The 11683-nt window shown below is 52.4% G+C and overlaps 1 protein-coding gene across 1 annotated transcript in view; it reads right to left on the bottom strand.

The window, feature by feature from the left end:
• Positions 1–6328: 6328 nt before the first annotated feature.
• Positions 6329–11683, bottom strand: part of ST8SIA5 (ST8 alpha-N-acetyl-neuraminide alpha-2,8-sialyltransferase 5) — a 61828-nt gene continuing 56473 nt past the window's right edge. The window contains exons 9-11 of the mRNA XM_006759952.2: positions 10230–10342; positions 9373–9465; positions 6329–8229 (exon numbers count right to left, since the gene is read on the bottom strand). Of these exons, the coding sequence (XP_006760015.2) occupies positions 7761–8229; positions 9373–9465; positions 10230–10342 (675 nt within the window). The 3' untranslated portion in view covers positions 6329–7760. The remainder of the gene's footprint in view (positions 8230–9372; positions 9466–10229; positions 10343–11683) is intronic.

The raw sequence follows: 11683 nt of genomic DNA on the forward strand, positions 1-11683 counted from the left end.
CACACAAGGTTGAGAACCACAGTCCTAGAGCAAATAGAACGTTAACCCCAAAGCTGAGCAAGTCATTTAGTTGAAGGAAATCAGTTACTTGGTTGCCAAGGGAACCATCCCCCAACTGGAAAGCGTGCCCATCACTGATTTCTGGCTTTTGTGCCAAAAGCTACGTTGTGGTAGTGTATTTTTCTCTCTCTTTTTCTTTCTTTATTATTATTATTATTATTTTAATGAAAAGACTATGCAGGGGAAATATCTAAAGACTTAGAAAAGATGGGCAGGGCTGCCTCTCAGGACACTGGCTGCCAGGACAGCTGAGCCCAGCTGGCGAAGTGAGACCAGGTCTGCTCTAACCTCAGCAAAGGCGCCCGAGCGCCAGAAGCCAGGGACCCACAGAGGACCCAGAACAACTGCTCCTGGCAAAAAACAAAAGCATAATCCTATTACAGGGGAAACGTTAACCCCACAGCTGAGCAAGTCATTTAGTTGAAGGAAATAAGTTACTTGGTTGCCAAGGGAACCATCCCCCGACTGGAAAGCGTGCCCATCACTGATTTCTGGCTTTTGTGCCAAGAGCTATGTTGTGGTAGTGTATCTTTCTCTCTCTTTTTCTTTCTTTATTATTATTATTATTATTTTAATGAAAAGACTACGCAGGGGAAATATCTAAAGACTTAGAAAAGATGGGCAGGGCTGCCTCTCAGGACACTGGCTGCCAGGGCAGCTGAGCCCAGCTGGCGAAGCGAGACCAGGTCTGCTCTAACCTCAGCAAAGGTGCCCGAGCGCCAGAAGCCAGGGATCCACCGAGGACCCAGAACAACTGCTCCAGGCAAAAAACAAAAGCATAATCCTATTACAGGGGCACTGAGAACAGTCCACGTCACTTGAGAACAGCCCGTATCTAAGTGATTCTGCAGGAAACAAGCCAGGAAACAGGACAGCTACTGTGTGATTCCACTTATATGAGGAACCTGGGGGGTCGAAGCACAGAGACAGAAAGCAGATGGTGGTTACTGGGGCTGGGGGAGAGGGGAATGGGGACTCGTCTTTTAAGAGGAGTCCAGTTTTGGTTTTGCAAGATGAAAAGTGTTCTGGATATGGGATGCACAACACTCTGAATATACTGACTGCACACTTTAAAATGATTAATTTTTAAGATGGGAAATTTATGTGATGTGTGTTTTACCACAATTAAAAATGAGGTACACACACACACACACACACACACACACACACGAAATCTCTGATAGTGTCAAGGCCAAAACAGATTTCATAAATGTTAGAGATCCCTGAGCAGTTACTTTTCATTGCTAGTTTAATAGCAAGCTGTATATTATGTTTATATTTCTAGAAAAATGCAGAAGTTGGGCTGTGTGCCAGATTCTTGTTTGCTCTCTTTTCCTCACTTAAGACTACAGTCTGAATGTCAAGCCACACACCAGCCTGCACCTACCAGCAGCAGAGCATCCTCTAGTGCCAGGACCACCTGGGATGTCATACAAGCTGATCCCCAGCATCACCCTCACCTCCCAGGCTCTGAGTACAGGGGTGGGGGTTTAACAAGCACTCAGGGGTTTCCATACAGGCAACCTACAGGCCACCCCTGGAAGTACACACTGCTTTCTCAGGACACCTTACAGGATGTGATCAACCTCCACAGGACAACAGAAGGCATGCCCAGCCACCGGCACAGCCCTAGCTTGGCCTCACCTGACCCTGCACCACAAGCAGCCTCTTTGAGGAGGGTGCCCTGGTGGCAGGGAGAGGCAGGGTGAGTGCTGAGCTCAGACAGCACCATCCCCTCCTGCCAAGGACAGAGCCTCTGCAGCAGACATTTGCAAAGCTCAGCTCAGCTGTCTCAGGCCACTCGTTTTGGCGACACTATTGATAAACCCCTCATTACCAGCCTGTACCTCAGCACAGCGATATAAGATCCTGACAGATCTATATGGTTTTGAGGAGGGAAGAAAAAGAAAGAAATGCCTTTCCCTGCTTTGGTTTAAACTAGAGAAAGAGGGTTGGTTAGCAGGCAGGAGGCAGATGAGCAGGATTACAATGGAAACAAAGAGGGGAGCTGAGACTGGGTGATGAGCCCACAAGCCACCACATCACAGATGTCCCGGCCTCCTGGGCCCCGAGCTCCGAGGACAGATGGGGGTGTCTACGCAGCTCAGTGCTTCCCACATAGATGGTACGAGGCAAAAACAATCAACGGGGGTTCGCCTAAGCTGACAACTTCGAAGGGCATTACTCAGTTTATTAACTGGGTCTCCTGACCCCTGGAGCCCACTAGGTACCCAGAGGCCCCATTGCTGTAGTAAACACCCAGCTCTGTGCCAGTGCAAGGGCACCAAGATGGGCCAAATTGGGAGGCTTCCCCTAGGGAAGGACAGACCCTGAGCCAAGGACACAGGATGCCCATGCCATGTGCTATGAGGATGTCCTAACAGAAGTCAGTGATGGTTGGGGCAGAAGCACAGAGGGGAGGACGCAGGGACCACAACATAACATCATCCGCAAAAGTGATAAAAGAGAGGACAGAGGGAGGCGGGGTGTGGGTCAATCCAGGCATTTCCAACAGCTATACAAAGCACAGTGCCTGGAGGAGTACTAGGAGCGTGGGGAGCGGTGGCGGGAGGGTCTCTGGGAAGGGAGTGAGCCACCTGGGAACACACCCTGCATGTCTGGGTAAGGAATCTGTGCCTATATGGCACAAAGTGAAGGCAATGGATTCCACCAAAGGTATTTCCAGAAGGTAATTCTCTGGAAGCAGAAGATCGGTGAGATGGGCCTGCGTTTAGAGCAGAAGGAATTAAAGTAGGGAATAAATTCAAGGGCTATTTATGAGTCAGAATTGACTTGATTTGGAGAACAAATAGACACAGGAGGTGAAGGAAAAGGAAGAGCAAAGGGTGACCCAGGTTTGAGGTAGAGTGGCCATCGGTGCGGTAGAGCCATTCACTGAGGGATGACTGGGGAAGGGAGAAGGGAGAACCTGTGCTCACTGGTGTCTAGTTTGTGCCGGCACCATGCTAGGCATCGTGCAACACTATTTCACTTGACCCTTGCCACGGTTGAAGCTAGTGACCTGGCCTCATTCATATGAGCTTCCAGGGGCTTCAGCAGCTCCTCCAAAGTCACCCAGCTAGTAAATGGTAGGAGGTGATGTGAGGTCCCAATTGTCCTTTTAACTACACCAGTTGAGGACATATTGAGCTTTAGATGCCATGCAGGTACAGACACAGGAGGCCATGGTGAGCATGTTTCTGATGCTCAGAGAGAGGACCAACCGGCAGGGAAGGGGATTAAGATGCAAGGACAGAAGAGACATGAGGCTGTGAACAGATGAGATTTCTGAAGGAATGTTCCCCAAAGGAGAAGAAAGCCCTAAAGTGGCATCACAGAAGATGAATCACAAAGGGGCCTGAGTGGGAGCATTTAGGGAGACAGGAGGCAAGTCAGGGGTGGGGAGAGGGTGGTTTGTGAGGAAACAAAGGAGGAGAAAACTCAAAGACCAGAGGCCACGCCTGTCATATGTCACATGGATGACAACAATGAGACCTGAGAAGCAGTCACTGCTTCGGCAATTATCATCTTTCTCCCGCCAACCTTCAGAATTCAGGATGGACTTGGGCATGTCCTTCTCTCTTGATAACTGTCCACAAGCCGGGATATGCCAGCACTTAGCACAGCTCTTGTGTGTGCCTGTAGGATTCTTGGTTCAGTGTCTGGACACATCCACCAGACCGCCACCTCCAGCTTGGCAGGGGAGAGGGCATGTTGTGCTCATCACTACCATAGTTCCCCAGCACCTGGCACAATGCCTGGCACAAAGTGAGTGCTCAATAAATATTTCTTAAAAGTGACTGAAGCCAGTTCTGTGCTTGCCCTCAATTGTCAGAAAGCACTGTCCCTGCCTCCTCCCCACGCCCTTACAAAATCAAGGGTGCCAGGCTCTCTGCAGCCCCAGGTGACAAGCGGGCAGAGTTGCCGTGACAGCATTGCTCAGAGGCCGCATCTGACCTTGAGCCACCTTCCTTTTGGCTTGGCTAGGCACCAAGTCATTTACTTGTTTTTGCTGCCTTTCAACCCTGGGGCAGTGGATTTAGCACAAAAGAAGCTGCGATTTTGTTTTGTCTGCGGAGCATCAATTTGCCCTAAATAAGAATTTAACTGGTAGTCTATACCGCAGGGTGGGAGAGGGACAAGGTTGAGAGGAACATGGTGGGGGTTCCGAGGCTATGCCCAGGTGTCTCTGAGCCTTTGAAAAACATTTTTCTACAAATACTGGCTGCAGGAGAAAGAGCGTGACCTGGAAGGCAGGAAATGGGGTGAATCCCAGTTGAGGCACTAGCTGGCCATGTGGCCTTGGGCAAGTCACTCACCATGGTGTCATTTAATGTGTACCCTTCCTGGTCATCTCTGCTCACCTGCAAAATGTGGAGATGGCCTCAGCTCGCCTCCAGTGCCAGAGGGAGGGTGTGGGGAGGGAGGCCCCTATAAGCACAGACTGTCTTCCAGACCCAGGACAGCCTCTCAGAGCACGTGACCCTAGAGCAGGGTCCAGTACGTGCAGTGACATCTGGGTCAGGCTCCCCCTGGATGGGAAGTGACTAAGGCCGAGGTTTGGAGCACAGACTCTGGGGTTCTACAGACCTGGGTGCAGTTTCCTCCACTGGGTGCCTGACCATGGGCCAGTCACTGAATTGTTTTTGAGCCTTAGTCTCCTCATCTTTCTAATGGGAATCTTCTAACCTAAGGGGGTCCTGTGATGCCTATAGGAAATCATGCAAATTAAGTGTTCAGTCTTGGGCCTGAGAATGAGCACAGTAAATCTTAGATGGTACAATCATAAATATTTATGGCTTAGACCTCATACATCATGAATGTCTCAAAAAAAAATTAGAGATTATAGAGACCCTAGAGATCAAAGCCTCTAGTTGTTTATGATGACACTGAGACCATAAGGGAGAGGAAGAGACTTGCCTTGAAACTTATGGGCAGGAATAGGGCCATGAGCCATGAAACCCAGTTCCTCCATGGGATGATTCCTCATGCGCCATCCCTGGCTCCTACAAGGGCCCTGGCTGGGCCGACACCAGCTCCCCACACCCTCAGTGTGAGAACCCTGGTGTGTGGCTCCCCCAGGCTCCAGCTCCCCAACACTACCCCTCCTGGAACACTCTTCAGGTGGAGGGTCTGTCCACAGCAGGCATCGGTAGAGCCCCAGGCCTGACTTGACCCAGGTCACCTCTACATTCTGGGCCTGTTTCCTTAAGTGGGACATTATGATAATTAAGAGCCTCCAGTTCCGGCACGCCATGGCTTCCAGAACGGGGCTCCATGAACCACAGACACGTGGCTGGAAACCTCAGGACACCAGAATCTTTCCCAGAAGCTCCTTCATTAGGAGACACAGGCAGGACCTAAGAAAGCATAGCCATGCGCTGTCCTTGTGCAGTTTTCCCCGTTTACCAAAGACTCAGGCCTACCTTGCCTCCTTGGCTACGTCCCTGCTGTGCCGAAAAGCAGACGGAGCCTCAGAGCAGCCTGAAGCTTTTCTGAGCTCAGAACGAAGCGGGAAGGTCAGCATCTAGAACAGCGTGTGCAGGGAACACGCGCTTTGTATGACCCACCAACACGAAGCACAGGCCAAGACTGAGAGCCCTGGACTGAGCCTGGAGGTCAGGACAGCACCTGCACTCGCGTGTCTCCTGCTGGCTGGGCCTGTTGCTCTGCTGTAAATGAGGTGATCAGATGAAAGGCCCTGCTCCCAGCTGTGCTCCCACAGCTCCTCCCCCTCCTCCTCAGGGCACCCAGCAGGTGGGACTGGGATTTGCTTATGGTCTCCCTCCAGCCCCAGAGTCAGAGATACCGCCTACAAAGGCATGCCTCGGATACGGGGTACCGAGAGAGATACAACAGCAATAAACGTAAGTCGTAATCTTTTTTGTTGGTGGAGGGTCTTGCCTTCAATTTGTAAAAAAATGCAACATCTTTCAGTGCAAAAAAAGAAATGAAGCACAATAAAACGAGGTATGCCTGTACTGAAGTTATTTTTATAAGAAGCAAAATGGTCATTTAAAACAACAAAATACACTTATCAACACAGCGGTAACCAAATTTAAGCCAAGGTCAAAGACTGAAGGGTCCCGGGTTCAATTCCAGTCAAGGGCACATGCCTGGGTTGCAGGCTCAGTCCCCAGTAGGGGGTGTGCAGGAGGCAGCCCATCAATGATTCTCTGTCATCATTGATGTTTCTATCTCTCTCCTTTCCTCCCCCAAATCAATAAAAATATATTTTTTTAAAAAACACAACATATATGAAGTGCAATAAAATGAGATGTGTCCATATTCATCATTATGTCCAAACCTAAGCCCAGATCAAAACAGAACAAGTTATGGGCATGTTTACAGAAGGGAGGGAAGAAAAGGAGAGAAGGAAGGAGGAGGAAAGGGAGGGAGGGAGAAAGGAAAGAAGGGGAGGAGGGAGAAAAAAGAAAGAGAGGGAGGAGGCTGAAGTCCCTCCCAGGACTAACATTCTCAGATTCTACAAAACTAAGTTCTAAGGCAATTTATCAACAGTGTCCATCCGGCACGGCCGAGTTAGTGTTGGAAACATCACGCCGGAAGCAAAGGGAATGCATTTCAGCTGTGAAGTGACCTGTTGATCCCTCTCAGCTGGACACCGCTAACGTCCCCCAGTGCAGGCCCTGCGGGCACATGTGTGCGTGGGCTGCCTGACTGGCCACGCGGGTGGTCCCGCCTGTGCAGTAGATCCCTCGGTGATGCTAGTGTCCCAGGCCATGATGGCCTTCCTGCCGCCGAGCTCACCGTTTACTCGGTTCATCGCCGAGCCTTACGGTTCCTGTTCAGGAACACGACATAGCGGCGTTCTGCAGTATTCGGGAACATAAAGAGGAACGGGTCTTATAAATAACTCCTGGCTAACACAGGGCTGGAAATAAGGAGCCAGAAGAGGAAGCAAATCACTGAGCGCTTATGAGTCGGTAACACTGGCTTGAAAACCTTAGTGCAAATGGCTGGTCTGGTTTATGTTCTTCTGATCAAAAGATCAGCTGCAGGATTGAACCCAGAGGCACCAAGACTGTGTGTGTGAAGATGTGTATGAACCGGTGTGGCCCTCCTCAGCTGGTGGGGTCTCTGCGAAGATCCTTGCACAGCCCTCGCATTAGCTTTCACTGGTCACTCAATGGGCTCGGTCAGTAGGTGTAACCTTGGCTGATAAGTCTCTGGACCTCCCTGGGCCACTCTGTCGTCACAGGAGGGTCTGGTGGCTGAGCTGGCTGCTAAGCTCTGAGATTCTAGACAGCAAATCAGGGCTGAGGCCTCGGAATGCAACTCAGGAGCCCAAAAGATTGAATTAAATCTTGCCTTCTCTCTTCCATTCTCCTTGGGGCCTTCCTTTAGCTGTGACAAGGCCAATACAGTGTGCTCTCTTTCTTGGATGCTAACATTGAGGGGAAATGTGCTTTATTCACCGGCAATCCCCAGCAGCATGCCACCGTGGGCCGGGCAGAGACACGGGGCCCAGACCAAGGCCCTGGATGCCCAGCACAGAGCTGACTCTGCCCCGAACCCCACCCCTGTCTCCCGGCCCATGGGTGGGTCCCAAGCATGAAACTGAACTACCAGGTAGTGACAGACAGCCTTCCAGCCAGACCTTCGCCCTGCCCTGCCCAGCGCAGGAGGGAAAGGAGGAGCAAGGGTCTGGGGGCCGGGTGGGCAGGGCAGCCAGCGCGCCCTCAGCAGCAGCTGCAGGTGCCCGTGTGCACGCGGAGGATGCCGCGGCTGTGCAGGTGCAGGAAGTTGAAGATCTCGGAGGGCATGGCGTGGAAGCCGGGGCGGGGCTTGACGTTGTCATAGTAGTGGTGAGTGATGTAGAGGCCCGCAGGGTTCATGGGGAAGGCCCAGAAGCCGAACAGGTGCACCTCCTCGCAGAGCTCCAGCGCAGCCGTGACCAGGATGAGGCCGGTGCTGATGCGCTTGGCGCGCACGCCCAGGCTGAGCCAGTAGCGCGACACGTTGACCAGGTACTGCGGGTGGAAGTAGTAGACGGCCTGCGGCGCCTGGAAGTCGTCCAGCACGTACTTGACGCGGATGGACACGTCGGTGTTGCGTGTGTTGTAGAAGGCGGGCAGCAGCACCGACGCGTTCTCGTAGCCCTGCAGCACGCGGTAGAAGGGCCGCCGCCACTTCTCCAGCTTGTGGAACCTGGGCGGGCGCAAGCGAGAGGGTCAGCCACTGCACCCTGAGCCCCTGGCCCCCAGGCCTCCGGGCCCCCAAGCCCTGCGCCCTTGCTTCCCCAGCCCTGCACCCTCGGGTCTTTCCAAAGGAGGGAGGGACTTTCATCTCAGTCACCTCAGCGATGAATGCCTAGGCGTCCCCAGGACAGGTATGTGTTTGTAAGTGGGTGCAGGAGAGGAAAGTCAGGGCCCAAAGGGACAGATACCTAGTGTGTGGCTGCCAGGGGAGAGCAATGCTGCACTCACATGGCCGAGGCTGGCGGGGTGAGCTCAGTGGGATGGTGAGGGAGTGGAGGCCTTCCCTGGAGCCCTGGGGGCATTCACCTGTTCCGGCTTCCCTAAGATCCCTCATGGATCTCAAACCAGCTGCTGATCTCTCTGCCTGCCCCTCTCCGCACCACCAGCAGCCCCTCACTCATCTTTCCTTTACATTGAACAGCCCTCAGGTTGGCTCATCTCACAGGTGTCAAATGCTCCTTCACTCTGCTGACTGTCCCTGTTCCTGGGCCTCTGACCCAATTTAACAACTCCCCCTCCTTACCCTTCATCTGACCTGGATGGTGTGACTATGAAACAGAGGTGGAGTTTTAACACATGAACCTCTTCCCCTGAGGCCTCCCAGACAGATCCCAGGAGGGAGCCAGGTGGGGAGGAGATCTTTGCAGGAGGCTCCTCCCCAGTGTTGCCTGGACACACTGCATAGGGAGCTGCCCTCCCCTCACAGACTGGTAACTCTGACCCATCACTAGGTGAGGACAGTCTAGACCAGCACTGTCCAAAAGAAATATAATGCAGGCCACATATATACTAGTCATTTTAAATGTTCTAGAAAGCACATTTAAACAAGGAGAAAATGGGTGCAATTAATTTTTATAATATATTTTATTTAACCTGATATACTCAAAAGGCTATCGTTTCAACATATAATCGATATAAAGATTTCATGAGATAGGGGCCATCCTCTTTTTCACGTTACATCATGGAAAGGGGGGTGGTCACACTCACAGATGGCACATCTCACTCTAGTCTGGCCACACTTCAGTGCCAGTTGCCACATGTGACCAGTGGCTACCATACTGGACCCCACAGGTCTATAAAGAGGGCCACCGACCTCTCTGTGATGATGCTGGGGTTCACGGTGACCACATCCGTCTTCACCCCCACGTCCATGGTGTACTTCTCTGAGATGGGGGGTAGGTTGCACCTGTGAAGAGACGAGGCAGCCCAACGGCCTGTGGTCAGTCATTCCCGATGGAGCGGGGAGTGGGCAAGGGCAGGGGGCAGGGGAGGGATGGTCACATGAGAGAAGGATGTGGAGGCGGCCAGCCGGGTGGAATCTTTGTGGCCTGGGAATAGAGGGGCCAATTCAACCATTTCCCCCACCAACCCTTAGCAGCTCAATAACTGAATCTACAACCGGAGAGCCCACTGCAGCCTCAGCCTAGGTCTCTGCTTTAAACTCTCATTTTCGGCCCATCTTCATTATCCAGACTAAAGATGTAAGTGAAGGTCCCCAAGATAAGAGGGACTCTACATAAGGAAGAAGAAATATGAGGACCGGTCTCTACCTTAGGCAAAGCCAGGGTGAAGTTCAAGTTGGTGTTAGATACAAAGCTACCCTGGTTCCAAGCTTTGCTTCTGGAAGAGTAGGACGCAACCAGGAAGGTGGCCACCCAGAGGCCTCACCGACTGATCTGCCTGGGGCCCCAGTGAGTCCTGAGTCTCTTCACATCTGTTATGCCATTTGCTTCCATTATGCAGATGTGGAGACTGAGGCTCTGAGAGGTTCCACCATGTGCCCAAAGGGGACAGCACTAGAGAGAAGTGACAACCTGGAGCATGAGGGTCTACAGGGGTGGGGAGTGGGGGATTAACCATGTAAAGGGCAGCATTGGGGGGGAGGCAACCAAGGGGAAGGGAGGAGGGTGGGGGCAGAGTGGCAGGTGCAGACCAGGATGGTGCTTTTACCGGAAGACAAAGTCAGCGCTGTTGATCTCCCTCCCACAGCGGCTGTTCTTGAGGATGCCTCCGTTGCCCACCACTGCGCACTTCTTAAACTGGGACCGGTAGTAGGGCATGTCCTGGGGAGACAGGTCACAGCCCTCATCGCATGCTCTCACCTCCGCACCCCCCTCCACCTCTGCTCCTCCTGGTCCCATGAGGCAGCCTTGTAGGGAACGTTAGAGAAAGGTGGTTATTCCACTTTGCAGGTGAGAAAAGAGGTCAGAAGGTTTGTCCTCAGTTCCACAGGCAACTACAAATGGGCTGGGGCCAGAAGGCAGGTCTCCATGGCCGTTTTCAATAAGCCCCGGGATGACCTAGGTTTCCGGCACGCAGAGGGGACAGCCCTGCTGACCTTCGGTTTCCCCATGTTTGGAGGCTCAGCTTTTCACGAACGCTAGTGCACATATTTTAATGATGAACGCAGATGTTCTGGGGATGGCGGCAGCAGAAATGAGGGCAGGGCCACCCTGGGACCAGAGCCCTAAACCTCAGCCCTTTCAGCTCAGGGTGAGGTGCAGAGCCGCCCTCTGTCCACAAGGAGGACACAGGCCTGGGACAGAAAGGTCATATAGGCTGGGACAGATGCCAGGACTTGGCAGCAGCGGGGATAAGAGACGAGGTGAGCAAGCAAGGCCACCTCAGGGGAACAGTTAGAGGCTGGCACACCCAGGGAGCCTAGGACTTACCCGAGTGAGGATGACAGTCATAGGAGCACTGGGAGTGAGCGTCTCACAGCGCTTTGACCTGGTCACACCTCAACTGGGGGTTACCTTGGTCTGGGTACTGGCTGCCCACAAAGGCACTCTAGGCATGCCCTCCAGGGGGCCACGGGCAAATTGGCAGGAAAAAGCAAATACTGGCCTGACACTTAAAAGACCTGCTTCTGTCACATTCCCTCATGGGCCACCTGAGGCAGGTGCCACTGGGCAGGCACAGGGCAGGCACACAGACCTGGAGGCAAGGGCAGGGTGACCAAACATCCCAGCTGCCAGGGCTGGCGGACTTTGCCCAGGATGCAAAGCCCCAAATTCAATCTATAATGAGGTGAGGGCAAGTTTTTTGAGCTCCCAGTGTTTTGGTTTTGTAAATTTTATAAAATGTGTTATAAATTAAAATGTTGTAATTTGTGTACTTTGTGCTGCTCAATATGATATAAAGCAGGGCTTCTTGCCTTGACGCTGACATGCCTTGTTGTTGGGGTTAACCGGTACACTGCAGCATCCCTGGCTTCACCCCACTAATGCCAACAGTGCCCCCGAGTCATGACAACCAAAAATGTCTCCAGGCATTGCCAAATGTCCCCGGGGTGGGGTAAAATCGCTCCCAATCAGGGACTACTGTCCTACATATACCTTCCCAGTGTTCTCATGTTGTCCCCATGTAAGCCCTCAAGGTCAATCTTACTCATTTTCCACCAC

Source organism: Myotis davidii, unplaced genomic scaffold (assembly GCF_000327345.1).
Source record: "Myotis davidii unplaced genomic scaffold, ASM32734v1 scaffold815, whole genome shotgun sequence".
Lineage (NCBI taxonomy): Eukaryota > Metazoa > Chordata > Mammalia > Chiroptera > Vespertilionidae > Myotis > Myotis davidii.